The following is a 26936-nucleotide window of genomic DNA, read 5'->3' on the forward strand; positions in this document are numbered from 1 at the left end:
GCATCTAGTGGAACTTTTTCGCCGTACACAAGCAACATCAACTGCACACCGTCTCGTGATCGTGTTGTGAATAAGTGGGACCTTTGGTTGCGTTGCAGCCAAGGGCTTTTCCGTTTGCTGGGAGTTTGCGCGTTCAGTAAATCGGTCGCCGCCGTATCGTCGTTATGTCGTTTGCACTATCATGCCACGAAAGCCTGTCGTCTGACCGGGTATTCTAATTGGATTTGAAGCACACTGCGTCATCTTTGTGGGAGGAGGATGTTTGCGCTCGGTATTCTCGGTCGATCCATTGCATCATGCAAAATTGTCGCAGCCCGGGAATAGTGTTGTGAATAAGTTATGAATCTTCCATCATGACCAGTAGCAGGAAAGTAGTTATTGGAAATGAGGTCCAAAGAAGTGTAAGCCAAGGCAGACCTCCATTATTTATTCACGAGTGGTGGAGTTGATCTTTTGGAATGCCACGGCGGTGAAAACGGGTTAAACTATCTACGTTTATTTTAATTTTAAATTAAACTTCAGCCAACCGTACTTTGGAACTCGTGCACCGGGGAGTCCTTCTTGAGCATGAAATAAACTTAAGCGTTTTGAGTCAAAATGCTTCATCAAGACATTTTAAAGAATACATTTAACTCTTTAGAAATGAGTTTCATTAAGCACAGATTCAAAAAACGCAAACAGATACGAAAGTGATAAATGAAACATAAAAGCATTGGCCTCCGTATTTACAACGAAATTGACGAAAATGTTCATAATGTTCTCACCATCGCCGCACGATCGACTGCTGGCAGTAATAATTTTCCTCCTCATTTATTAATCATGGAAATGAGGTTTGATGCATAACGAGATGTTGTATGGGGAAGGAAACAGAATCAAAGCATAGACCCCAATAATTCTGTTCCGTTCGGGACACGTCGCTTGAGGCCCGCGTTCGTATGGTCGTATGGCAATCGGTCGCTTTACTTCCAATCTCTTACCGGTGGTTTTCTTCGGGTGAGAAGTTTTGACGGTTATTCCCTCAACCGTTAAATCAATCAACCACACACTGTGGCAAGGAACATAGCCGGTTAGCGTCGATTTAGTTTTCTGCTTCTCGATCGTTGCTCTTCTTGCTGACCACGCGGATACCTTATGTTGTTATTGATCGTTTAAATGATTTTTGATGTATTTTCTTTAGGGGTGCTCCTTTTACAGTTGCAGTTCGAAGCAACCAAACGTGCAGTGTGGGTTTTGAAAACGTATTTCGCAGTTCGTTTATTTGTCTCGAGTTATGTGCGTTTTGAAGAATAGGAGAATCGATCTTGGAATATCGATGGATTTTTTTTCTGTGTAAAGAGCGATATGGTTGATTGATTTTAACCATTTATCGACAGTGGCCACAACAAGGGGTTGCTTTTGCGCGTGTGTGTCTGTGTATTTTCACAACGATAGTCCATTTTTAAAGGTACGATATTTAATTACATTTGTAACTGTTTCGCCGTTTGTTCTACGGGCACGGGGTTTGAGGCTCATTGTTTCTGACACAGATTGTTGATTGATGACGCCAGGTGCCTATTTAGGCTGAGCTTTGGTTGCAGAGCACAGCGAGTTTCATTGAATGGTTGTAATAAATCGAGATAAAAACAAGAAATGTAGGGTAAACGGTTAGAGCGTTAACTTAACGATTTTTTGGGATCAATTAGCGGTGTAACGACATACAAAAACACTTCCATTTGAGATAATAAATGACTGTAGAGGTTAAAATATGTCACTTGCTAGAAAATATTGGATATTATATTTTGAAGCTTTTACGCATTTAACTTTTTGGTAAAACCAACATTGTTAATTCAAATCTTTGTTTTTATTCCGGAAAAGCGTCTATTCACTGTATCACGTGATCTTTCATACTAGCATATTATCATATCTGCCTCTAAACGAATTTGCTTTCTGCTATGGAAGTTACTGTAACTCCGGTCAAAATTCCCGAAGTGTACTTTACATCAGTCAACCAGGGAGTGAAGAGAACAAAACAATTCTATAGCTCGCAAGAGGGTTCATATTTCACTATGCTTCGTCCACTTAACACGCTTCGCCTAATCCAACGGTATTTTCCCCCCCGTAACTAATCTAATCAGTGAAACGGTGCGTAAAGTTAGCTGACATTTCTGTAATGACATACCAAAGACATCAAGGGCTCTTGAAGACGAATCGGTGAAGTGAAAAGTAACTACCTCAACGCTTTTTACACATGCAACAGGTGTACCGTATAGGTACATAGGTACAAGCGAAGTGCCAACGAGAAGTGTCAAAGGTTCAGGTTACATACGTATCACAAATCATTGCAGTGGCGCAGTGTCTCGAGTGAGCTAGCATGCTGCAGCTTAAAGTGCCTTACAAATTCCGATGAACGCATCTTTGTTTTGAGCGAATTGCATCGTGTGGTTGAAAGAGTCAACCGAACCGTGTAGTTGGAGCCCACGATCATGAGCACACGATCCTGAGCAATCAGAGCACGTACGAAAGCGCGAAAGTGTTCGAGCCGAGCAGAGAGGGCACAGCATTGCCGCGCACATGAAGCGCGACGAGGAACGTGCGCGCAAGATGTGGAGGGACATTGGTGTTGCCGCGATGCAACACGGTCCGAACACTCTCCATCATCATCAGCCGACACCGATGTACGGCGGTCCCGGCAACGGTACGGCCTCAACTCTACCCAGTAATCCGCACTGGAATCAACCGGGATACCGGAATTCCTACAGTCTGCCTCATCCCACATCCCAGAACGGTGCGAGTGAACGGAATGGTGGTGGCAGAGGCGTGGACGGTGGCGGTAACCGCTATCAACACTACGACGTGAAGCCCCTCTCGCAGGCGCCCTCCTTTCCGGAGATCTCGAGTGCCAGCTACAATGGCAATGGGTACCATCATCCGCACCACAACCATCATTCCCATCATCTCCACCAGCAGCAGCAGCCCCATCATCCGGCGGGCCATCATGGGCTGAAGCCTCCGCGTCCCCTATCGATGTACGAGCTGAGCAACGGGCATCACAACGGTGGCAGCAGTAGTCCGCAGTTGCACTCGCTACCACCGAACTTTGTGCCACACCAAACGCGTAACGGCAGCGGACGGTCGCCACCTCCGCTGGTGATCCACGGCAACAACAATCAGCATGGTATGGGACCGCGATCACCTGTAGGTCACGCTGGTGAAGGCGTCGGTGGAGGTCGTGCTCTTTTACAGCAACCGGAAGAACTGGTGAGTTGTAAGGTTTCGTCTTGGTTAATTGGATCTTGAGGTTGTCGTGCTCAGTGGCGCACTACATGCTGCTACCAACGACACACACAGAGGAAAAGACAAAGACTATTCAAACAGTGGACTATATGTGATTATTAATTGAATAAATGGCCGTCTTTGGGTGTGGGTCATTCAATCCAATGTTTTAAATCCAATGTTTTTTTTTAAATAGTAGTAAATGCTGAACTTGCTTGCTACGAGGGATTGGTCCGGATGGGATTTTGGTCCGGGTCGTTCGTGTGAAGACCGGCTCCGCTACCATCATGCCAACGGGCCGCCCCTAATAACATTTGTTATTATCACCTATTAATACTATCAACTTATCAACTATTTATAGTTGTTATTATCATAATAACAGTTGTTATTATCACCAAATAGTTAAAAACAGATTATAGTCACTCGAAAAATGCGTTCAAGGTCACTAACAAATGGGTTCAGTGAATAAAGTTTTTGGTTAATTTAATTATGCTTCTCAATTATTAAAAATCGATCATATGCATTTTTTAAATGAAGAATTGACATCTAAAATTTGCAATGAATCGATTCCCTCAGCTGATAGATTGATTTGTTTGCAGCCGTAACCTTTTGCGGCAGTGGTGCAAAATGGTATTCTCATAGACGAAAACTGCGAACGGTTGTAGAGTGGTGGGGACAACCGCACTCAGAAAAGTCGATGGAATTGGCAGAATCGAAAGTCATGAGACCTTCACGGCAACCACGTTTCATCGTCGGCAATGTAGAACAAAAATCCTTAAAACATTTACCTGCCCTTTTGTCAGCTGGGTAAGGTTTGCGTATGCTCTACGCCGTCGTTCGGTTTTAAATTGTGCAACAGATACCACGCGAAACAGCAAGCGGGATTGTAAGAGAAGACGTGGTTTTTACTTGCTCACATCAAACGTTACCTTTTTTTCCCGGTAGACTCTCTGGTCCTACTCTCTTCGCAAAGGGTAGTAATTAGTGATCTGTATTAATGCTTCTTTTAAACTGTATAATTTTCCGATACTTTTTAACGCACCCATAACGTGCGGCAAAAGTGAAGCAACGCCGAAATGTGTTAAACGTTTTGCCGGCTTGTATGCGAACGAAATGATTTTAATTGGACTTTTCAGTAAAAACATTAGGCGCATTTTTTAGGTGTTTTTTTTTTGGCTTCGTTTTACGCTCGCATTTATCGATGCTTTCCTTTTGCCCGTGCTGTTGTGTGCATCCTTTGCCTGCTTTGCCTGCCTGAATCTCGGAGAGTTGTTCATTGGTGGATTGAAATCGGTAAACTTTCCTTACCGAGCGCAAGGAATTATGTCTAATATTGTCTAAAAACGCGAAACTCTAAACACGACTGATTTCACTTTTCGGGCTTGCCTTATGGGCCTTTCCCTTTCAGGGGTGGGATGGAAAAACCTAACGCCCATCGCAGACAATCTGCATTGGCAGAGGCGTAGCAAATCCGGGCGGAGGTGGTGGTGGGGATGGCGATTTGTTTTTGTCGGGATCAGGGTGTATCGAAAGTTGTGATTTTCCATTTCATGTTTCTCCCTCGGCGGCGAACATTATGCTAACGGAAGATTTCATCATTATTTCGCTCTTTGCATTATTTTTCGATTCGTGTTCGGTGTGCGCGCTCGCTCCCTTCCTGCTGTGGCCCAGGTACTATGTACTTATCTTACAAATCTCAAAGTAATACGCTAGCAGCGGCAGCTGCAACGAATGCCACGAATCCGATTGGAACGGAAAATCATTCGCATGGATCCACGCTTTTTTTTACGACTGAGTTCCGATTCGGAAGCATTGCTGCTAATCGGTATAGAGCCGCCGCACCGCTTAATATTCGATCGCTGTGATGGTTTTCAACGGAAATTGGGATTTCGATACGTGAAAACCACGTTCCTTGAACGTTTTGCTCACAAATGCGGCTTAAGTGTGGCGTCTGTCGTATTGAAAAATAAAAGTATGTTTTTTGTTTTATGCTACATCGTTGAGCATTCTGTTTCTTCCGTAAATGGATTAAATTAAATTAAAGGGTTTTCCGAGTTGAAAAATTAAATTTATACATGAAAAACTTCCATCTTGTAAAACCCCCTCACGTCGAATACAAATTTTCTTTGGTGTTAGTTTTAGTCCATGCAGCATACCAGCGTAGAATTGTAGCTCATTAACATAATTAGCTGCTTAATTGTTAATTGATGTGCGGGGCAAAACTACGTTCCGAAAATTGAGAACACACAACATCAATCTTTTCAAAGGTCAATCTACAAATTGTTTCTACCACTTTGGTAGAACTTTCAGATAAAGGAAATCATTAGAAAATGAGGTCCAAGGCAACGGCAAACGGAGCCCATCCATCCGTGATTCCTGCCTGCGAATGGACAAGATAAGACACCTAGGAAAACGTCACTTGCATTCCGATGGTATCGCTGGTAGCATTTTATCATGTTTGGAACATATTACGCTCGAAACGTGTCTTTAACACCGCTACACGGAATTTGTAATGTAATTGGTGGCTGGCTAGTGACACATGATAAGATAGGGAAACGTTTGTTTTTGCCACCTATATAAGTGCGGGAGTAGAACGCGATCAAGATGAACACACGACAGTTGTGCGACGTTTTAAATAGAATTTTGTGAATGTTGTGTTTATTTTTGTATTTGCATGATACTTATTTTATAGCCGAGCAATATATTCTCTCTTCACACTGTTCAAAGATCGATAAATGGAAATAATAAATTTGGAATGAAAAAAAAAAATGACACAAAAGTTCGGTTTGCACAGAACCACTTCTTTCGTACAAAAGTAAGCGTCGAATGCTTCATACAATGAGCAATTTGATCGTTATCCTTAGTGTGTACCGTTTGGACAAAACCTTGAACAGTGAAAGGGCTCGCGTGAATGCGTCGCCATGGCTTGATTTCTGGTCATCTACTCGTCCCGTGGCGACTCTCCTTCCGTCTACCTCCAATACCAATTACCTAACCTGGCCTGCTGACACACATAAGTTATGCTATACAGCACGGAACGGATTAAATGCTGGGTATGAATCAGCACATGCTGGTCGAAATGGAAGAAACACTGTTCAATGGCAAATAAACGTAACCAAGATGTCATGCCCCCCCGCACCAAGTATGATTGCTTGTGCAATTTCGAAGGCGGTAGTGTACTAGGAATGGCCTACGAGCGATGGTAATTGCATGCCTCCGTAACCGAACCGTCGTCGCTCGTGTCAGATCAGCTGTGGCGAGTGTCATGAAAAGGAAGCATATGTAAAGCACGCAGCGTACAGCAAACCACTCCCTGGGATACAGTGCCTTTATGAGGCTCTATTGTTTTTCTTTTCCAGTGCAGGCCCCGTTCGGTTTAATTTGTGTACACCTCTCTCGAGCAAATAGTGCTAGGCTAGGCACAGGAGCGTAGATTGTTCCGAAAACCACAAACCTCCCGTGCCTGGCTTATGTAAAATAAATCTCTGATCCGTCCCTAGCGTCATCCATTTCGATGTGCACTCGAGTATCAAACTTCTGACGAAAGGCAGAAAGGAGACAACGTGACTTAATAATGTGTAGTCGATCAAAACGCCACGGTCGAACCACGGTACACCCATTAGAGGTAATTTAACTTTCATTTTTCCGTACCCATTTTCTTGTTGGCAATTTCTTGCTTCTAAAAGCTTTGCGATGATGCACAACTTCAGTCCACGGTGCAAGGGATGGAAAAAGGGCGCAAAGAGGGTGGGTTGCGGATGGAATATTGCATTGTTGAACTCCTACATTTTGTCTCTCCTTCGTACTAAGCTAGGCACGCGCTTTAATGCATTTTTGAGCATTGCGTTAGAAAGTGGCGAGTCATAAGCGTTGGTTTTCTTACAGTTTCCTAGCCTATGAAGAAGGCAAAATGCAGAAAATGTGACGTCATTCTCGATTCTTACTAGTATTTGTAGGCGATGGGCCCGAAATAGCACAAATGTCAAAATCGATTACTTTGCTAACCACTTTACTTTACTCTACGTGAGAAATGGATCTCTATTCGCCTTTCTGAACGGTTGGATCACCAATTTATTCAATGAAAAGGAACTTTAATTCTTGGTTCAATACATGACCGTTCGTGGTTCCGAGCGATTTCACTCGACATTCTGAATTGAGAGGCCAGTGAGTGATTCAGCTACGGTTTAATTTAGAACGCGGCGAATGAAAAATGGTTCTCTTGAATAGTTTAAGTTATGTAAGACACAGTAAACGAACTTGTTTTGATAAATAAATCGTACGCATGAGTTAAGACTGCGTAATCAATTATGTGTTTGTTTATAATTCGATTACCAATGTCATAATTTCAACGTTGAACAACATTGTGTGACATGGTATAAATTAAAAGTTCCATGAAAGCTCCTTCTATAAAGTTATAACTTTAAACCTGTACCAAGAAAGCGGGCATTTGGAGCACATGTACAATTTTCTCTAAGCTTTCTTGTACCAGTAGTAAACATTGTATCGTATTGTCGGCGTGTTTGTTTAAATAGAGGAAGTCCGGTTCCGTGCGGTGGTCTTACAGCTTGACGTTTAAACGAATCAAGCTTTAATTGAAACTTTTTAATTAAATCATTCACTACTTCTAGCACCGGGGGAGAAGGATTGCAACATGAACAGTGCTTGTGTCGTTTCGTTATTGTTTGTCTAAGAGCCCTGTAGCTATTCATGAAGCTAGTGGAAACGATGGTGGTTACTCCGCTAACAGACATCGTACTCATTTGTACGAGACTGGCTAAGTGGGTCGTTGCTAGCTAGACGAAGCGAGTCTGAGTATATTGACAACGGTACTAATATCCCATTTCCTTTTCTTCCTTTCTACAGAAAGTCGACCCGGAGCTTATCTTCACAAAACAGGAGCGTATCGGTAAAGGATCCTTCGGTGAAGTATTTAAGGGTGTTGACAACCGAACACAACAGGTAAGAATAGAAGAAAACCTCACAAAAGTCCCTTCGTCTCACCCTTGGCCATCGAACGAAGCTGGAGTGTCTGTGGCTGGTGATAGTTTATCGGTGACAAATGTCACTCCACCATTCGTACTTGTCCTCAGCAGCACAGACAAGGAAATGCCTTCACGCTAGCATTCGAATCGAATTTAAAGTATTAAATTTAGTTTACTCCATTGCCTGCTCTCAGCGAGACAGATTTATGTTTCTCTGCGTATTGTGCCATCGAAATTCATTTCTAGCATTAAATACATCAGTTTGCATACACATACTTTAAAGTTTTCGATTATGGACACATAATGATTATTCGTCTTGGGTGTAAAGATCCTTCCGGTACTAAATCGTATCTATTGTATTCAATTACTTAATTTTCCTGTTTATTATTTATTCTTGATTTGCAATAGGTGGTCGCAATCAAGATCATTGATCTCGAAGAAGCTGAAGATGAAATCGAGGACATTCAGCAGGAAATTATGGTGCTATCACAATGTGACTCGCCGTTTGTCACCAAATACTTCGGATCATATCTTAAGGTAGGTTAATATGAGTATTGCATTGTAGGTTAATTTAAGGATGGTTGATTATGTAAAAAGTTACAAATTTATAAAGTTTACTGCTGTGGACGTCAATAGTCATGAAGTCATGGTACGACCCTACCTCATGCAACCTTCCCAACTTGCCGTCACTCTTGTGATAGTGATCTAATCATCCGTCTTTTGGCAAGAAGCCTTTGCTTTTACTCATCGATCACTCTTTACATCCGTATATAGTACTATATCCGGCTTCTCGAGTCAAGTAGTGTAGAAGTTAACGGAACGGTAAACAAATGCAAAGTCCTCACATCTGGTCATGAAAATTAGCAAATCAAAATTCATTGACAAATAATGTCATTTTGACTCACGGATATACGTTTTTGAGTTTGCCAATTTAAATGTTTATTTAGTTTTTGGAATGGGAATGTGTGATTTATTTCTTGTTCTTCAGGTGCTTCATTTATTTTGTATTAATCTTTACAAGATGTCAAAATGATATTCTGTTCCTATTAAAATTAAACTATTGGACGCCATTTTTTCAAATTAATTAAACCACATTTTTCACACATTTGATAATCCCTTTCGCGACGAATAGCTTAAAAAGCGATCTGCAATTTTTTGGATGGAGTGAGCATTTATTTTTTCTTAAAATTCATAAACTCATGTTATACTATGCAATGCTTAATGGCAATATGCTTAATAAACTTCTTAACACATCGAAGTATTTTTTCCGAATATTAGCCCATCACATCTCGAGTAAAATGAAGCCTTGTTCAGTTCAGTCTAACAGTTTGCCATAAATAATGAAAAACCAAATGGTTTGAAAGCCTGTTGAATATACAAACGATCGTTAGATCTTCTTATGCGTTAAACCGTATCCCAATTCGTCATCAACATTGTCAATGGTGTGGAATGAATGTCAATAGGACGTGGCTGATGTCATGGTACTAGAGAGTAGAGTAGAGTTCTGTGTAGAACAGAGATGCATAATTATCAAAGAATACGTATCATCAGAACACGGCGCCATGACTCGTACATTGCTCTCCTTCGTTGGGAGTATAATGTTTGAGCTTTTGAAGTGACAATACTGTAGACATAGTGCGTATTTTAAGTGTCTTCTTCCGTATGCAGAGGGTCTAGTTGGTGAAATCGGTGTTATCTAAATCAGCACGACACAACGGGACCCTTTCAACTTCGTACATGGTTTGCTATGTGCGTGTTTGTTTTAATAATGACCGCAAATCGCACCACAGTCGCGATACAAGTCGACCACGCTGAGAGGTGGAACGGTTTTTGCCAATGTGTTCTGTGCAATCCACCCCAACCAATCCATAATACGCGCACATGCCCATTTGTGGACGATAGTAAAGGCGCGGATATGACTCATGCAGCGCGTAGATACTGTACGGATTTAGGGTTGAACGTTGGTCACACTGGATCACTAACGTTGTCGACGCAAAACATAGTCACGAACCTGGGGAGCATAACATAAAGCGTATGCCGTTTGGTTTAGCTTTCGGCATCCGTAAATGTCACGGTTGGAATTACTTTCTTTTAGTACATTATACACGCTATTCTGTTTCGTTATGTTTGAACGCAATGTCACGCAGAGTGGGTCATATGGTCATGTATGAAAATATGTTTAAATATCTTACGACGAATAGCACTTAATATCACGCGGAATTTTCCATTTAAAATTTGTAGTAATAAGTTGTAAAAATGGCTTCAATATTTGCCCAACGAGATGCAATGTTTTTTTTACTGAGTCGCACATCATCGAACAAAAATATCGTTCTACATGCCATGCTATTGTGGAAAACCATGCACAATTATGATGGTTCCACACCGTCGCCCATTCGAAATGTAATTTCTCCAATTGGCTTGTTGCAAACGATCGCATTTGCTTGTTCGATACTATCGCTTTAATGTGTCTCGATACCACTTTCCTCTTTCATAATTGATAGCGAGATTTCGTTTTCATTGCCAAAGAAAAGCGAAAGATGTTTCACTCGTTACAGTGCTGCATATCATTTAGGGATGCATATGCAGATACAAACAATGGACTAAATTTTCCGCCTCACCGTGCAATAAAGGTTTGCAACGAGAGGAATTGCATCCGGCTGAAAGATACATGGTATGGGTGGCGTGTGAGGTAGCCATATACCCTCAGACATGCGGCTGAATCCAACACATTGTACCGTCTGATGCATGGTTCCGTTTCGATGAGCCAGACAAATGCTTTTTTTTTTTGCTAGAGAAACTTTAGCCAGGCACTATTACTATACTCGCGCTCGAAAAAAAAAAAACAAGTTATTTTCATTTTTCTATGACTTTCTATCGTTTTTCCGCTTTTATTTCGCTCAAAAAAAACATAACAGCTTCATTTTTGTATGATTGATATGCTTTTTTTTAAATAATGCAATACAGGGCACCAAGCTATGGATCATCATGGAATATCTTGGAGGTGGATCCGCCCTAGACCTTATGAAAGCGGGCCTCTTCGAAGAGATGCACATCGCCATCATATTGCGTGAAGTACTGAAAGGTCTGGACTACCTGCATTCCGAGCGCAAACTACACAGAGACATCAAGGCGGCGAACGTGCTGTTGAGCGAGCTGGGCGACGTAAAGCTGGCTGACTTTGGCGTTGCTGGACAACTCACTAATACCACTTCCAAACGCAATACCTTCGTCGGCACACCCTTCTGGATGGCACCGGAAGTGATAAAGCAGTCCATGTACGATTCCAAAGCCGACATCTGGTCGCTAGGTATAACCGCAATCGAGCTGGCGAAGGGGGAACCACCCAACTCCGAGCTACATCCGATGCGGGTATTGTTTCTCATCCCGAAGAATAATCCACCTCAGCTAACCGGTAGCTATACGAAGCCATTCAAAGATTTTGTCGAAGCGTGCCTAAATAAAGATCCAGAAAATGTAAGCCCAAACCGAAGCCAGTTTGTGGTGGCAACAATGCAATAATTCTATTGATTTTGCTGCTGTGCTATTTCAGAGACCAACGGCGAAGGAGCTGCTAAAGTTTCCTTTCATTAAGAAGGCGAAGAAAAATTCATACCTAATCGATTTAATCGATCGGTACAAAAAATGGAAGTCTCAAAAAGGCGAAGAAAGCGAAACGGAATCAGAAAACTCGGATTCGTAAGTTGTCTCATCGTTTTTGCTCATGCGAAAGAAGTTAATAATGGTTTAGAACTTTTCCTAATGTGCATACATTTCACTTATTATTTTCGCAGTGAGGATTCAAAACAGGATAGTGATCTCGATGAACCGTGGATAATGACGGTGAAGGGATTGAATTTTAATAACTTTAATAAAAATGTGATGGAAGACCCGCTTGGTTCACCGGTAAAACACAATGGTACTAGCAACGTCGGCGGAGTCAGCTCGAACCGTGATAGGGATTACAATTTGAATCAGCATAAAACAAGTCAGGTAAGTTGGCATGAGCAAGGGCAATGATTTTAAATGTTAAATTTTGTTTACACCCGTTTAACCTGTTTGTTTGTTTGTTTTAGCCACGAACGTCCTCATCGCCATCGCATCAGTCATCTTCGACACTGATTGCAGCCAACAATGCCACCAACAACAGTAACACCAGCCCAATAATAGTGGATTCGCGTAAGGAGCGCGAGTTGCAAAATCAAATCTCTGCTCTGCAGCTGCAAAAGGAGAAGGAAGCGAGCTTAGAACGGCAACAGCGGGATCACCGGATGGAGCGTGATTCAGAATGGGAAAAGGATCGTGAGAAGGAACGGGAACGAGAGCGGGATCGTGAGCGGGAACGGGACCGCGAACGGGAACGCGATCGCGAGCGGGAGCGTGACCGTGAACGGGATCGGGATCATCGCGAGCGAATAGATCGCGACCATCGAGAAAAGGATCGGGAAAACAAAGAGCGAAAAATCGTCGCCTCCGACAGCCTAGGCGGAACGGGCAATGAAAACGAGAAACGCAGCAGCAGTTTGCGACGCGAACGGGATTCGCCGAGCCACAACAATACCGGCAGCAATGGCAACTCGCGCACCAACAGTATTACGAATGTAAATAATAACTCCAGCAAAAGCTCGAGTCGAACGTCGGCGACGACGACATCGACAAACAGTGGATGCCTTAAGGCAATTATTTTCCCCCTTCTATCTGAGGTGAGTAATATGGTTTAGTTTTTTGGTGTACGAACTATAACCTTTCTATAACTCGCTTTCTTTGTTACAGATGCAGCGAAATTACAACAGCGGCTCCGATATGGGAGACCTACGGCTAGCCTTCGAGAGTGCCGAACGGAGTAGTCCGGGCGTGAGTGATCTGTTTGTGAAGGAAATCATCCACAAGCTCGTGCCCGGTTTCTCTGAGACGCGAATCAATACGCTTATAGACAAAGTGACACGGTAGGTTCTGTCCCAATGCGCTAACGGAGCACCACTATCCCTATCCGGAACGGGCGTGATTGGTGTGGATGTGATGATGGTGATGGAATGGTTTTCTAGTGCTAAATCGTTCGTTTGTTACTAGTATGTAAAAAAAAAACAGAAAACAAAAACATATTTTACCAACGTAGTGTACACAAATCCCAACATTTGTAACTTTTGTATAATGATGATTTTCTATTCAATTAATGCGAAATTAAACCGCTCTCGAAAACAACTTCTGGAACTGATCTTGTGGTTCTACACAAATGTAGTATATTTTCACAGTACTACTGTTGCACTGGTGACATGGGTTTCGCATGAACTTACCGTGATTGTATAATGAGCTCACTGACTAATTTTCCTCCCAAATCCGATTCAAAGTAATACTAATTTAGCGTAAGCTGTTTCTTCTAACAATGTGCAACATAATTTCAAACCAAATGAGTGTTACTTGTACACTACATTGGATGTATACATTGGTCTTCGGTTTTAATGCGATTGTATTGTTGGTCTTTGCATTGAGCAATTCCTACTCTTTGATTTGTTTTTTTTTGTTTCAGTGAACCCAGGATAAAGCGATAAACTAGTAGCCCGTAACTGTTTTTCTTTTGTTCGTATCTCAAAGAGGGAAATTAAGCTCAATCGTTGATGCTGTTTCTTGTGGCAGCTATATAACATTATATTCATGTGTTGTAAATCAAATAAAATCCATTAGGAGGCAAGTCATAGTCGCATGAACTAACCCAGTTCAAAGCGTGCCGTTTAATCAGTGTAATATTTCTTGTGTTCCCGTCTTGTTCACAAGATTCTTCCGGGATTGTACGAAGAGTGTGTAGACGTTTGAGTTAATTTTGTTTTGCTTTTATTTTGTTTTGTTAAGAATTTAACGGCTACTACCACCCTACCATAACAATTTCAATTGTGCGTGGCCCATAACAAAGGTTCAAAGGTTGGACGACGATTTAACGTGTCCGTTTTTTTTGTTTTCGTTACAATTATTTGCACTGTCGGTGCATAGTATGATACAACGTTAATAAGAAAGATTGAACAACATGTAATAAGAGTAAATGGAAAGGATAACGACGTACTGAAGGTGTGAAATGATTAGAATATTTAAGTGACAATTCTAAAGCTATGTTACGGTGTATCCCCAATAAAAAGTATGAAACCCATCAATTCGCAGTTTATACGGGTGTGTGTTGTGTAGCTTGCTGAAACTGTAAACATCAAACACGGAGAGTGTAGGGGTTGAGCTCTATGTTTAACAGAACGTCGTGAGGTGGTCACAATGAAAAAATCACAACAGTGCGGTGGTTTATGACAATATTAACTGTTTTTTGCTAATTAGAAAGTAAGAACACAACTCACATGAGCTGATGAAAGAAATGTCGTAGAACCACTAACATGATTCGATCGATGGTCCCACAAAATAATCGTGTATAAAAACGTGTTCCCTTACAGTAAATTTCAAACGCAATCATTCGAGAATAACGACACAGTATCACTAGCTATTTCAGTCGCACATAATTTGCTAAACTATTTTGAATATTTATACTGACTTAATTTCAAGCACCACTGAGTAAAACGATTTTGTTATTTAGTTTTTGTTGTACGTATTATTGTTTGAGCACTGTATATGCAATGTATATTTCTTTAATATGTAAATTTACCAGCTGTCGATTGTTTAATTGAATAGAATTAGTTGTGTTTCAGTTATCAACATCAATCAATTGTGTACATTTGTGTTTGATATTGTTGTATTATATTATGTGATAAGCTAACAAAAAACAGCAACATTGTTACCATTCGAACCTGAGATTGAAACTCATCTTTACATATTTGGCGAATGGATTGTAAAACCTGGCACAGTGGTATGAATCTTTCCAGAATCTAGATCAAAACGAACCAATTCTAGTTGCTCTACTATTTTGGTAATATTATACGGTACCAACAGGCGTGATTGTTTTGGAGTAGCTTTTTGAAATACTATCATCTAATTCCCAAACTATCCAACCTTTACAAAGAATGGTTTCAACCTGTACACTTGAATGTTTTCGATACTTTACTACTTTTCATCTTTTTTCCATTCCTCCCGTAGCCGAGCTTCCGGTAACTCTTCCAAGATGACCGTACTTTACTAGGACATTTGTTTTGTCTGTCGTTATCCTGTCTGTGCAGGGCTGTTTTTTTTGTCATACTAAAGTGCAGATAGTAGTGCCTAGGATTAATGAGTATACTTTTGTTTGCTATCCAATGTGTCACAATTTGACGTGATTTAAACTTGTCCGGCTTTTGTTGACATTGCTCGCGGTATTGTGAATGTTTTAAAATGCTAAAATACATAACAGCGGAAGGTTGAATCCAGTTGAATGTTCCTGTTTGATTACATAACTAGCATCAAGCGAAGGAAGTTTTGGACATGATTCTACAAAGTGTAAAAGTGCGAGTGGTGTAACAAAATCATCAAAATATTAAAGCAAACAAGATACTTTAAGTCGCAATCAGAATGCACCGGGAACTAGCGGGCGCGTAGTATTACGGTTTGGAAATAGGCAATCAATTAAACTAGGTACAGATGTTAACGAATGTGGAAAACCGTAAGAAGAGATCCGTTGATTCGTTGATCAACATGCTAAACTCGTTAAAATTAAAAACAAATTGGTTGTATCAAACTATTTTTTAAATTCACATTCTAGCTTCTCGTCTGACCATTACACAAGAAAACAATCAAACGGGCGATAAAAAGTGTGAACTTAAGATGCGAAACAAAAAAAAACATCAATCAAAACAATTAAAAGGAAGAAAATGTCGGATATCAAATGAGAAAGGAACAATATAAAGAGCTACCAGGTCTTACTACTATTCCTCGAGCAGCACATCTTGAAATGTCGAATTAGGCATATATGATAATAATTTAGGAGGGTTTCTTTTGGTGGGAAAAAATACAGGACGTAATGTGAGGGTGGACTAAACCGTGCATCATGAATGTATAGATTGTGCATAAGAATGGCGTGAAAAGAAGATTCAGATGAAGTATACATAGTTGTTTGCACCATGTAATACACACAAACACACACACATACACACATACAACTCACCAACACGTACCCCCGTCGTCATGTGAATGTTTCATAGTGAGAGACTAGACATAGCAAAGGAATTAACTAGAAGCAAGGGGAATGAAATATGAAAGAGCCGTGAAGCAAATAAAATTAACAAGAAATAAAAAGAAACAATAAAATAACTTATTAAAAGAATCACTCAAACGCATGGTTTTTCTCATTGTTTACGTTATTATGAAATTGTATGTAAAAAACTGCGGCATGACCTTTTACCTATTTCTTGTCTTAGTTTTAAGAAAGATAATAAGCCTGCCTCTGTCAAAGAGTTATGGCAAATAGCGATGATCAATTTATTCTCAACTAACATTGAACGTCAAAGATATTTTTTTAAAACTAAAATTTATTTAATTACCCAAGAAAATTAAATCTTGTAAGCCAGTGTTGGGAGTCTTGATCTATAACAGGCAGTGGAGGATCAATCCGCTTGGAGGCCCAGAGCGGAATTATAAATGGGGCATTTAAAAAAAACGATGAATTTGGGGGGCATTGAGACCCTTGAAATGAGGCAAAGCTAAAGGCGCAGTAAGAAGGGGCATTACAAACATTTTTTGGGGCCTCCAACACGGCGTGGCCCTAGACGACCACCTACTCCGTCTACCGTTTGATCCGCCGTTGATCGCTTTTCTCAACTCAACCACGAATCCGAAGATCGAACTATTAAATAAACTTTTAATAAACACACAAAAACACTGTCCACAAAATATTTCATATAAACACGTACGTACGTAAAAGCGTTTGGAAGATAGTGTCGCCACCAGCAGATGCCGATCGCGCCTCATAATTGCATGCGGTTATGTACTGAGAATATACCGACGAGCTGAGCTGTGCCGGTGCCCGAAAGACGTGGACACCGCTCAGCATACGACGATACGGATAAAGAGCAGTGCAATAGATGTAAATATCACATATCACATATATCAGCAGATTGACTCGCAGGCAAACTCGGTACTGTTTGCCTCCCACATTCCCACATTCCCACATGGTTATTCTTCTTCTTGATGACAATCTTTGTTGGGGGACAACAGAGAGCAAAATGGAAAGAATTAATCACCGTAATTGTTTAGTGTCCAGTTTACAAGAGCTAGAGGAGCACACGATCATCTCAGTCGTCATTGCATATTATTTTAAAGCGCTTTTCCTTTCGTCGAAGTCTCTCCGCGCAAGCGATCGGAGCCACCAAAAAGCGACCGGTTTTGTGATTTCTGACACCAAGAGAGCATCCATGAAAGGAGATAACATCAATCTGATCCGCACAAGGATCCGCCATGTTTGTACATAACATATTGATATCGCATACTCACGTTATCGTTCGCTTTGATGCTATTGATCAATCATCAAAATGAGAGATCTTCTACTATTGGCTATTAGTTACACATACTATCAAACAAGGGCCCTCTCCGGAGAGCGATCGATAGAGTAAATAGCTCAGGTACTGTGGCGAGAATCCTCCGTCTCATTTTATCCATCCAGTTTCTATAGTGCGTGTCATAACTGTACAGCAGGTAAGTTTTTTAATTATTAGGAGTAGGAAACATGGAGTGACACTATTTCCCAAGACATTATTCATTGCTTATTGTTCGGTTATTTTGCAATATTCATATCTCTTGTCGTCATGAAATGTCCGGGGGTTTGAAAGGATTCCATACATAAATATATTCCATAAATATTCCACATTGTTATGGTATAGTTATGGTACGCACTGTGCTGTTTGGACGAACGGAAAGAGATGGAAGATCAGTTGACGGATCAAGCGCTATGATCAGTAGAGGGAAGGGTACAACCGTATGAAATGATACCACGTGGTACTGAAATTTGTGCTACCTCTTCGTTTGGATGCTCTCTTGGTGTCAGAAACCAAAAATTCCATCGTTTCTGAAGCAGTTACGACGGACGGAATGGCGCAAAATACGAAAGAGATGCAGGATCCGTTTCGACTTTTCCCCCTTCGCTCTAATGCGTTTGATAGGAATGTGAGAGGAATGTTCTTTTATAAACCTTAATTCTCACATTCCGGCCACCAAAGAAATTGAATTTATGGGTGTATATGGGTATGTGCCTTGCCTTGTTATCACTGACAACCATTAAAGTAAAAAAATGCAAACATGGTTTGTGGCTACATGCTATTCAGTGCCAGTGCCAATCTTCCTATCCAAATTGCTGAGCACATTTGGACTGAGCACATAACATTGCCAAACCGGTACGATGTGTTTACCGGATGCTGTGCTCAGCATCACTACGCGAACTGTTCCGTCCTTGCCAGGATGAACCGAAATAATACGCCCCATTGCCCACAAGGTAGGATACATGTTGCCTTGTGTGACGATCAAAAGTTGGTTTTCTTTTAGGGAAACTGATCGATCATTGCAGTGCTTGGCTCGCGCTTGCAATTGCTGTAAGCATTTTGCTGTAAGCTATGCTGTTTAAACTATCGGCCTTATCAATACCGCTGTTGCAGATGACAAAATACTCTAATGCGTTTGAATGGTACTACAAGTAACAAAACAGGCCGGTTCCGGGGCATTTTGTCCCAACTTCAAATTTCGCCAGGGGCCACTACTCATATTTCTTGGGGCCCCCGACATGGCGAGGCCCTAGCCGACCGTCTACAACACCGCCTACCGTTTGATCCGCCGCTGGATAGTGGCACCAATTGCTTAGAAGAAGTTGCTACGATAACGTTTAAATCGTTAGTATTGACAACTTTGGCCATCCACCAGTTGACCATAAATGGCCACATTTGGTGCTTTTTAATATGGTCCCATAAAACCTCTACCATCAGTTCCAATTAAAACAACAAAATAAAAACGATCACATTACTTGAAGTTTTCTATCATTTATGTATAATATATTTCATTCACTAAATAGTATGAATTTTGCACTCCGTACAACAGAGGCCAACAAATGCACATTTCATTGTTACTGTTGTTCCGCTAGTGAGTTTCGATTGCTGTTCTGCTAATCTAGCATTTTACAATAATATATAAAATAAGTAATATTTTAACACGACAATACAACTATATCGGAAAACTGGAAGGACACTCTAGTTACCGTGACGCTACTATTGGTGGCTAGTTTTGCTTACAAACAAAGAAGATAAACGAAAATGCAAATGCAACGATGCTCTATATTTATATTATATATAAATTGGTGTATGCGTGTGTGTGTGTGTGCACATATGTGTATAAATAGATCGACACTGTACCTAGAGGAAAAGCGATAAACGAACTGAGGTGGAAATCCAGCGGACGGTGGGTAACGAGAACAGAATGTGTCCAACCGTCGCTGGGAAACGTACCAACCGGGTAGAAGATGAATGTATTTAAAAACGGGATTTAAACCGTGCAAACGGGAACTGTTCAGTTGGTTGCACTCCTACAACCTACCGGCTATTGGTTGTGTAACGATGTTAGAATAAATACTTTTCGGAATTCACTAGCGTTTAGTACGGTTCTACACATTTCACGTTGGTGCTAATACATTCATACAAACACACAATAAATATATCCATCTCCTGGAACTCTACTGTACAAGGCTTAGGCTATGATGCATCTGTTATGCAGCGTTATTTTCATCGATTCGGCCATCTTTCATCCAATTCATCCGGGAAATAAGCTGTAACTGTTTCCTGTCCAAACCATCAATCATCGAAATCATCCCCGCTTCTACTGTGCGATCAGCTGCTCGGTAGATCATCCTTCAGCGTTGCTCCAGTTTCGTTGAGAACGCGATTTTTCAGCTGTTCAATCTCCAGCAGCAACTCCTTGGTGTCGTAATCCAACGATTCGTTCTCCGACTTTAGCTGTCGATCCTGATCGATGTCCCATTCGAGTGAACCCTCCGGTGTGGATGATATGTGGGAAAGATCCGACGATTCACCGTGCGTCATTCTGTCCACGCGCGTGAGACTTGCCGCGTGATGTTCGAAGGATGGAAATGGGCGAGAACTCTGCACGGGATGAATGCAATCGAGCGAGCCAGTAACGTCTTCGCTTCCGGTGGAGTTTTTGGACGTCAGATGCAATTGACTGCTCTGTGCCTGGTGCACCGGTTGCTGGTGATCCAGTTTGCGCAGTGCGTTGATGCGATCCTTGCTTCGTTTTAGTGTGGACCACTCTTCAATTTTAAACACAGATTCCTGAACCGAAGCGGGGAAGCTGTGTAACTGTGAAGGTCCCGTTTGATCGTCTTCTTGAGATAACCTGAAATTATAGCGTGTGTTAAGCAAACATTGGTGAAGTACAATTAATTGAAGATGTGTTACAATAAGCTTAATAAGCATCTGTGTTGCGAGCAACGGTTCATTTGAACCAACAGCAGCCTCGTTCAGTAGGTTTACGCTAGGTGGCGCTTGCGTAACAGGATCGTGCGTTCTTCTCCGTATTCCCGTACAGGGAAAACGGGAGAGAGTGCAGATAAAAGCAACGCGCAGGGACAGCTAGGGCCTTTTCGAATACCAGCTTAGGCCAAGAATAGAAATTTTTTTAACTCTTCCCTCTTTTCACCTATACACTCTCTATTAAGAATAAAAAGTACAGTGTTAAAAAAGCTATTGGTAAATAAAAAGCCTTTGCTGTAGAGAAGCGGTTGCTGGACGTGACCTTTGTTGCTGGACGCAACAATCTGTATTATAAAACAAACGTAAGTAAAACATTTTCTAAATGCTAATTGATTAAATGTGAGTTTTGAATTAATTGATAGTAGCCATTATACGCACTCATAGGGCAATTTGTTATGTTAATCATGATTATTATAAGACCTCTGTCGATGTCAGGGTTTTTAGTAGGAATACAGTAATTCTTGGTAAATAAATAATTGAAAATAAATTATCTATCCATAAGAGCACAGCAATTATCAAATGAGCAACTTTGGTCAAAGAATGAGGATCTAGAGTTAGCATATGCATATCCGAAAATAAATGCTTTTTTAAAGTTTTCATGAGTGTATGAATGTATGGTGAAAAATTCATATTATTATCAAATGTTTAAAACCGCAGTCGAAACCGAATTGTCGTCATTTAAAAATTGTATAAGTGGCTATAAAGCATGTGTTAAAAAAATACCATATTGCTAATCAGTAGTTACAATTGCTCGAGAACGTGTGAACTGATTGTCATGAATTTTCGTCGTTAGTTAGCACTTGCCGAAAGAATTCTCTAATTTGATTAATGTTTTGTTGTAAAGTTGTATATCCTTCATAACTGCAATATACAAAAAAGCAGTTGACAATCCCTAAAAAATTAATCAACAGTTGTTGAAGCAATAAAAGGTATTACCTTTTAAAATCATTTTGTTAGCATCTGTATACACAAGTATGATTTTTCATAGAATTTATGTAGTGTATCCGAACTTTATCAGATTATCGAACTTGACTGTGCTCTCATTTGTTTAAATTTTTTAAATGTTTCACTGAAAACGATACCAAATTCAATAATGTCAATGACACACATTACAGGGTTTGGCAATAGATAGGATACGGCGTGCCCAACTTATGGAATCGCGCAAACAAATAAGATAAAGCGTACCATTGATAGGGAAACGCGAAACAGTTTAAGGTATCGCGTGATATAAATAGGGAATCGCGTGCACAATTTAGTGAATGCCAAATTTGCCGACCGGTATTGGAGCTGGGTATATATTACCCCGGTTGAAGAGTTGAAATTTAAAAACAAACATTTCAAATTAATGTTGCATGAAATATCGAATTTTGGAGGTACAAAAAAGGGATGTAAAATATTTTTTGATAACAATAGAGCATAAAACAATTGATTTTCACCGACAAGCAACAACATTTAATAACATATACAACTAAAGCATTCAAAAATTTGAATTGGATCTTTCAAACATTGTATGTATACACAGGATTTCAAAACACGGGTATATGCTGTCGTTAGGTAAATTCACGGGTATTGAAAATATTTAAAATTGGTCTAGCAAGCGAAGCGTCTAAAATTACCCAGTTAAATCCAAGTGTGCAAAACAATAACTTGTATCCTGCGTTCAGTTTTCGATTTAACACAAATCGTGCGTTTATTTTTGGTGTCGGTTAACATACTTGTAAAGGTACGTATTTGCGTACAGCGACTAAAAGATGCGAAATTTTAAAACGCTCTTGCATTATTGGTGTTTCAGGCGCTAGGGTACAACAGGTATCATTTCCTACTCGCTTAAATGTTGTGACTAGCAAACTGCAAGCGGATAAAGTAAGTTAAAATAGAGCTACGGACCGCAGCAACCGAACTCTGACTTACAAGTGCAAGTGCAAAATGCAGGCAGTTCGATTCAAACGCCCCGACGACGAAAAACCACGAAGATAGAGAGCGTGTGGTAAAGGCGTATGAGAACGGAGCAACGCATGCAAATATTAGCTAAATGCTAATCATAAAACTTCAGGCAGTATATGGGATAAACCAAAAGTACCAAACAACATAGCAGATCGACGCCAAGAAACGTGGTGGCAACAGGCAGAAAGTGTTGTCGCAAAAAGCCATAAGCGATGTTCGGAGCTGGATCAACGACGAATGTACGGTGACGCTGAAAACACTCGTCGAAAAAGTATCGGAAAACCACGGTGTGCAAGTTTTCACTACTACTATTGCGAAGTAAATAAAAGGCTTCAACTACTCTTTGAAGATGGTTAAGCTGATCCTAGAACGGCGCAACTCACTGCCAACAATCGAAGATCGGAAATTATATGCTACGCAGTTTTACGAAATAGCTCGGAAAGTTCCGGACAATGGCCTAATCTACCTGGACGAAGTGGGGTTCAACGTCAGCATGCGCACGCTTAAAGGACGATCAGCGAGAGGAGCGGCGGCCACCATCACCGTCCCACAGCTAAGAACTCGGAACATATCCATCATATGTGCCATGAATCGTTACGGCGTGCTGCATTACACCACACATACGCGGTCCGTGAATAGAGACCTATTCGTACAGTTCATTGAAAAACTAAAGCACACACTGCGTTCGAAAGATACCCACAGAACCTATCTGGTGATGGATATCGTGGCTTTCCATAAAACAGCTACCGTAAGATCCGCTATCGGAAATGATGAAGACAAACCTCTATATTTACCACCCTACTCACGTTTTCTTAACCCAATCGAAAATCTTTTCAGTCAATGGAAAACTTTGTGAAAAGAAAAAGTCCTGAAAATGAAGATCAATTGATGGAAGCGATCAGGAATGACTCCAACCTAATAAGCACACAGGATTGCGAAGGCTACATCTCGAACATGTGGCAATACATGTTCCGGTGTTTGAGAGGAGAAGAAATTTTAGATTAAGTTTTAGACAATTGTTTAGGTAATAAGATGCTAGATTTAATGTGTAAATAATTTAGTAAATAAACTAACGACTCTTTTAAAGAGACGAAATGTGTTGATTTTATGCTTTAGGCTTGTTGTAACATCAGCACATATCCTCGCTGACGTAAATGTCCTAACGGGTCATCCGGCATAGGTTCTGAGGCTTGAGGAGTTGTTAGTCCTGCGAATCGGGCAGTTCCCTGACCGTGGTGGTTCCTTTCCTATGGTGGTAACCATAGTATTACCTAATCATTAATGTGATTAATGAGAGTGTCCTCGCGTAGTCATTCTAATGATCGCCAAACCGAGGCTACTCATTTACCGATAACGGTGGGTTATTGATGAGTGCCCTGCGCTCGGCTTCTGGTGTGCACAACACAACAAATAAATATTATTTTTGAAGAACCAACTCACAACATGGCACATATGATGGATATGTTCCGAGTCCTTAGCTTTGGGACGGTGATGGTGGCCGCCGCTCCTCTCGCTGATCATCCTTTAAGCGTGCGCATGCTGACGTTGAATCCCACTTCATCCTGGTAGATTAGGCCATTGTCCGGAACTTTCCGAGCTATTTCGTAAAACTGCGTAGCATATAATTTCCGATCTTCGATTGTTGGCAGTGAGTTGCGCCGTTCTAGGATCAGCTTAACCATCTTCAAAGAGTAGTTGAAGCCTTTTATTTACTTCGCAATAGTAGTAGTGAAAACTTGCACACCGTGGTTTTCCGATACTTTTTCGACGAGTGTTTTCAGCGTCACCGTACATTCGTCGTTGATCCAGCTCCGAACATCGCTTATGGCTTTTTGCGACAACACTTTCTGCCTGTTGCCACCACGTTTCTTGGCGTCGATCTGCTATGTTGTTTGGTACTTTTGGTTTATCCCATATACTGCCTGAAGTTTTATGATTAGCATTTAGCTAATATTTGCATGCGTTGCTCCGTTCTCATACGCCTTTACCACACGCTCTCTATCTTCGTGGTTTTTCGTCGTCGGGGCGTTTGAATCGAACTGCCTGCATTTTGCACTTGCACTTGTAAGTCAGAGTTCGGTTGCTGCGGTCCGTAGCTCTATTTTAACTTACTTTATCCGCTTGCAGTTTGCTAGTCACAACATTTAAGCGAGTAGGAAATGATACCTGTTGTACCCTAGCGCCTGAAACACCAATAATGCAAGAGCGTTTTAAAATTTCGCATCTTTTAGTCGCTGTACGCAAATACGTACCTTTACAAGTATGTTAACCGACACCAAAAATAAACGCACGATTTGTGTTAAATCGAAAACTGAACGCAGGATACAAGTTATTGTTTTGCACACTTGGATTTAACTGGGTAATTTTAGACGCTTCGCTTGCTAGACCAATTTTAAATATTTTCAATACCCGTGAATTTACCTAACGACAGCATATACCCGTGTTTTGAAATCCTGTGTATACATACAATGTTTGAAAGATCCAATTCAAATTTTTGAATGCTTTAGTTGTATATGTTATTAAATGTTGTTGCTTGTCGGTGAAAATCAATTGTTTTATGCTCTATTGTTATCAAAAAATATTTTACATCCCTTTTTTGTACCTCCAAAATTCGATATTTCATGCAACATTAATTTGAAATGTTTGTTTTTAAATTTCAACTCTTCAACCGGGGTAATATATACCCAGCTCCAATACCGGTCGGCAAATTTGGCATTCACTAAATTGTGCACGCGATTCCCTATTTATATCACGCGATACCTTAAACTGTTTCGCGTTTCCCTATCAATGGTACGCTTTATCTTATTTGTTTGCGCGATTCCATAAGTTGGGCACGCCGTATCCTATCTATTGCCAAACCCTGTAATTCAACTTAATTGTCCCATTATCAATACGCATCATAAAGTATCAGGCGTCTCCACCATGCACGCTTTTGAAAGTACGCACCACAAAACGCGTGGAGACTTCATCACTTACCACTGACTATGCTGATAACCGTAATCATTTTCCCACTCCAAATCGATCGAGCTACCGGGCGTGGAAGTTTGGTCCGTTTGCAGATCGTTGTAACCGTTGGCGTTCGTTTTCCGATGGCCATCCTTCGACACGAGCAGCAAAGAATGTGCATCGAGGCACTGCAGTTGAATGTCCAATCTACAATTTGCAATATACTTGTGAATGCTTGTAATGAAACTATAAGCTTTATGTTCCCTGCTTACCCCGACTTTGGATGTTGATTATGTTTACTTGCGTTGCTGCCAGCGTTGGTAGCGCGTTTCGAAAAATTATTGTGTTTTGCTTTGTTCAGTCTTGCGTAGTCCACATTCGTTTTCGTCCAGAACTTGTTGAAAAAGTTTGATTTTCTCTGAAAGCAGCAGATGAATGGGAGCAGCATAAGCGGAAACGTCGGCAGTCTGCTGGTCTGGGAACGATCCTGTTGGACCTGGACACTTACATTTGATTTGATTTTTATTGCTTCGTGCAATTCCCCACCATCCTGATGACCGTCCGTGCCTTGCATTCCCTCGATCAGGATCTGTGGCAAATGGATTTTTAATTAAATTGTGTCACTCTTGCCTCATTGGGTGGGAGCATTGTGGAGTGGGAATGGAGCAACCATGGAACGGTGTATATGGGGACGATGATATTACGTTGATAAAGCTTGCACTTTGCTTACCTCGTACTGACTATCGCTTGCACTCGTCCGTGTGCGGCTGGGAAAAGATGCATTGCAAACGTTCCAATGTAAAAAGAATGTTGAACAGAACACCACCTACACCGCTTCATGCTTACCTCATCCCTCCATCGGCGTTGTCGGAAAGGCATCCCTTGAGACAGTTGCCCATTTCGCACCGGGTTCAGAAGTTTCGTACGGGAAAAATGGAACTTTTCCCACTTCCGTCGCCTTTGCCGTGCCTTGCAGCAGCCCGCAATCATGTGATGAATCTTCAAACGACGGTGCAGCAGAACTGGAACGCATACAGGGTAGGCCTTCAGCTTACAGGTCGGTCTGGTCTCTATCCGGAAGTGAACACAAACATGGACACGCTTCCGGACCAGTGTCCATCGTAGGTCAGCAAGTAGTGAGTCATTCTGTTTGTTGATGCATGGGTGTGTGATATGTGTGACGGCTTTGTTTTCCTTGCTGACGGCTTCACTACAGCTCCACACGCGTAGAAATAACTCGTTTTCTGTACAAAAACACTTCTTTGCTCTGCACTACCACTGAACTACATGATTCATGATCAATTCATTCTTTGCAAAGCGGATTTTTTCACACCAGAAAATAGTAAAGAAACAAAACAATCTTCTAAACATTCGAACCTCACGGGCCAAA

General features: G+C 41.1%; 2 protein-coding genes across 3 annotated transcripts; one reads left to right on the top strand and one right to left on the bottom strand.

Moving 5' to 3' along the window:
• Nucleotides 1-1992: 1992 nt before the first annotated feature.
• Nucleotides 1993-16453, top strand: LOC128301291 (germinal center kinase 1). Of its 2 annotated transcripts, none has more exons than XM_053037690.1 (9): nt 1993-3237; nt 8116-8211; nt 8643-8771; nt 11199-11708; nt 11785-11930; nt 12026-12224; nt 12308-12934; nt 13005-13177; nt 15297-16453. In XM_053037690.1, the coding sequence occupies exons 1-9, from the start codon at nt 2551-2553 to the stop codon at nt 15337-15339; spliced, it is 2610 nt and encodes an 869-aa protein (XP_052893650.1). In that variant the 5' UTR covers nt 1993-2550; the 3' UTR covers nt 15340-16453. The 2 variants fall into 2 exon arrangements, with proteins under 2 accessions (XP_052893650.1, XP_052893651.1); XM_053037691.1 differs by lacking the exon at nt 15297-16453 and adding an exon at nt 13759-15279.
• Nucleotides 16454-19213: 2760 nt separating this feature from the next.
• LOC128303915 (uncharacterized) lies at nt 19214-26725 on the bottom strand. The gene is made up of 6 exons (XM_053041002.1): nt 26393-26725; nt 26277-26313; nt 26055-26135; nt 25819-25964; nt 25577-25753; nt 19214-20519 (listed from the first exon to the last, which is right to left on the bottom strand). The coding sequence occupies exons 1-6, from the start codon at nt 26443-26445 to the stop codon at nt 19994-19996; spliced, it is 1020 nt and encodes a 339-aa protein (XP_052896962.1). The 5' UTR covers nt 26446-26725; the 3' UTR covers nt 19214-19993.
• Between the last annotated feature and the right edge of the window lie 211 nt (nt 26726-26936).

This window comes from Anopheles moucheti, chromosome 3 (genome assembly GCF_943734755.1).
Source record: "Anopheles moucheti chromosome 3, idAnoMoucSN_F20_07, whole genome shotgun sequence".
Taxonomy (NCBI): Eukaryota; Metazoa; Arthropoda; class Insecta; order Diptera; family Culicidae; genus Anopheles; species Anopheles moucheti.

What these genes read in the sequence shown, in the direction of transcription:
- LOC128301291 (XM_053037690.1), top strand. Translation starts at nt 2,551, where the DNA reads ATGAAGCGCGACGAGGAACGTGCGCGCAAGATGTGGAGGGACATTGGT. An exon ending in TTTTCCCCCTTCTATCTGAG is followed by an intron (nt 12,935 to 13,004) that starts GTGAGTAATATG and finishes TCTTTGTTACAG; the next exon opens with ATGCAGCGAAATTACAACAG. An exon ending in CTTATAGACAAAGTGACACG is followed by an intron (nt 13,178 to 15,296) that starts GTAGGTTCTGTC and finishes TTCCTCCCGTAG; the next exon opens with CCGAGCTTCCGGTAACTCTT.
- LOC128303915 (XM_053041002.1), bottom strand. Translation starts at nt 26,445, where the DNA reads ATGGGCAACTGTCTCAAGGGATGCCTTTCCGACAACGCCGATGGAGGG. An exon ending in CAATAAAAATCAAATCAAAT is followed by an intron (nt 25,965 to 26,054) that starts GTAAGTGTCCAG and finishes TGCTGCTTTCAG; the next exon opens with AGAAAATCAAACTTTTTCAA. An exon ending in GGTTATCAGCATAGTCAGTG is followed by an intron (nt 20,520 to 25,576) that starts GTAAGTGATGAA and finishes CTATAATTTCAG; the next exon opens with GTTATCTCAAGAAGACGATC.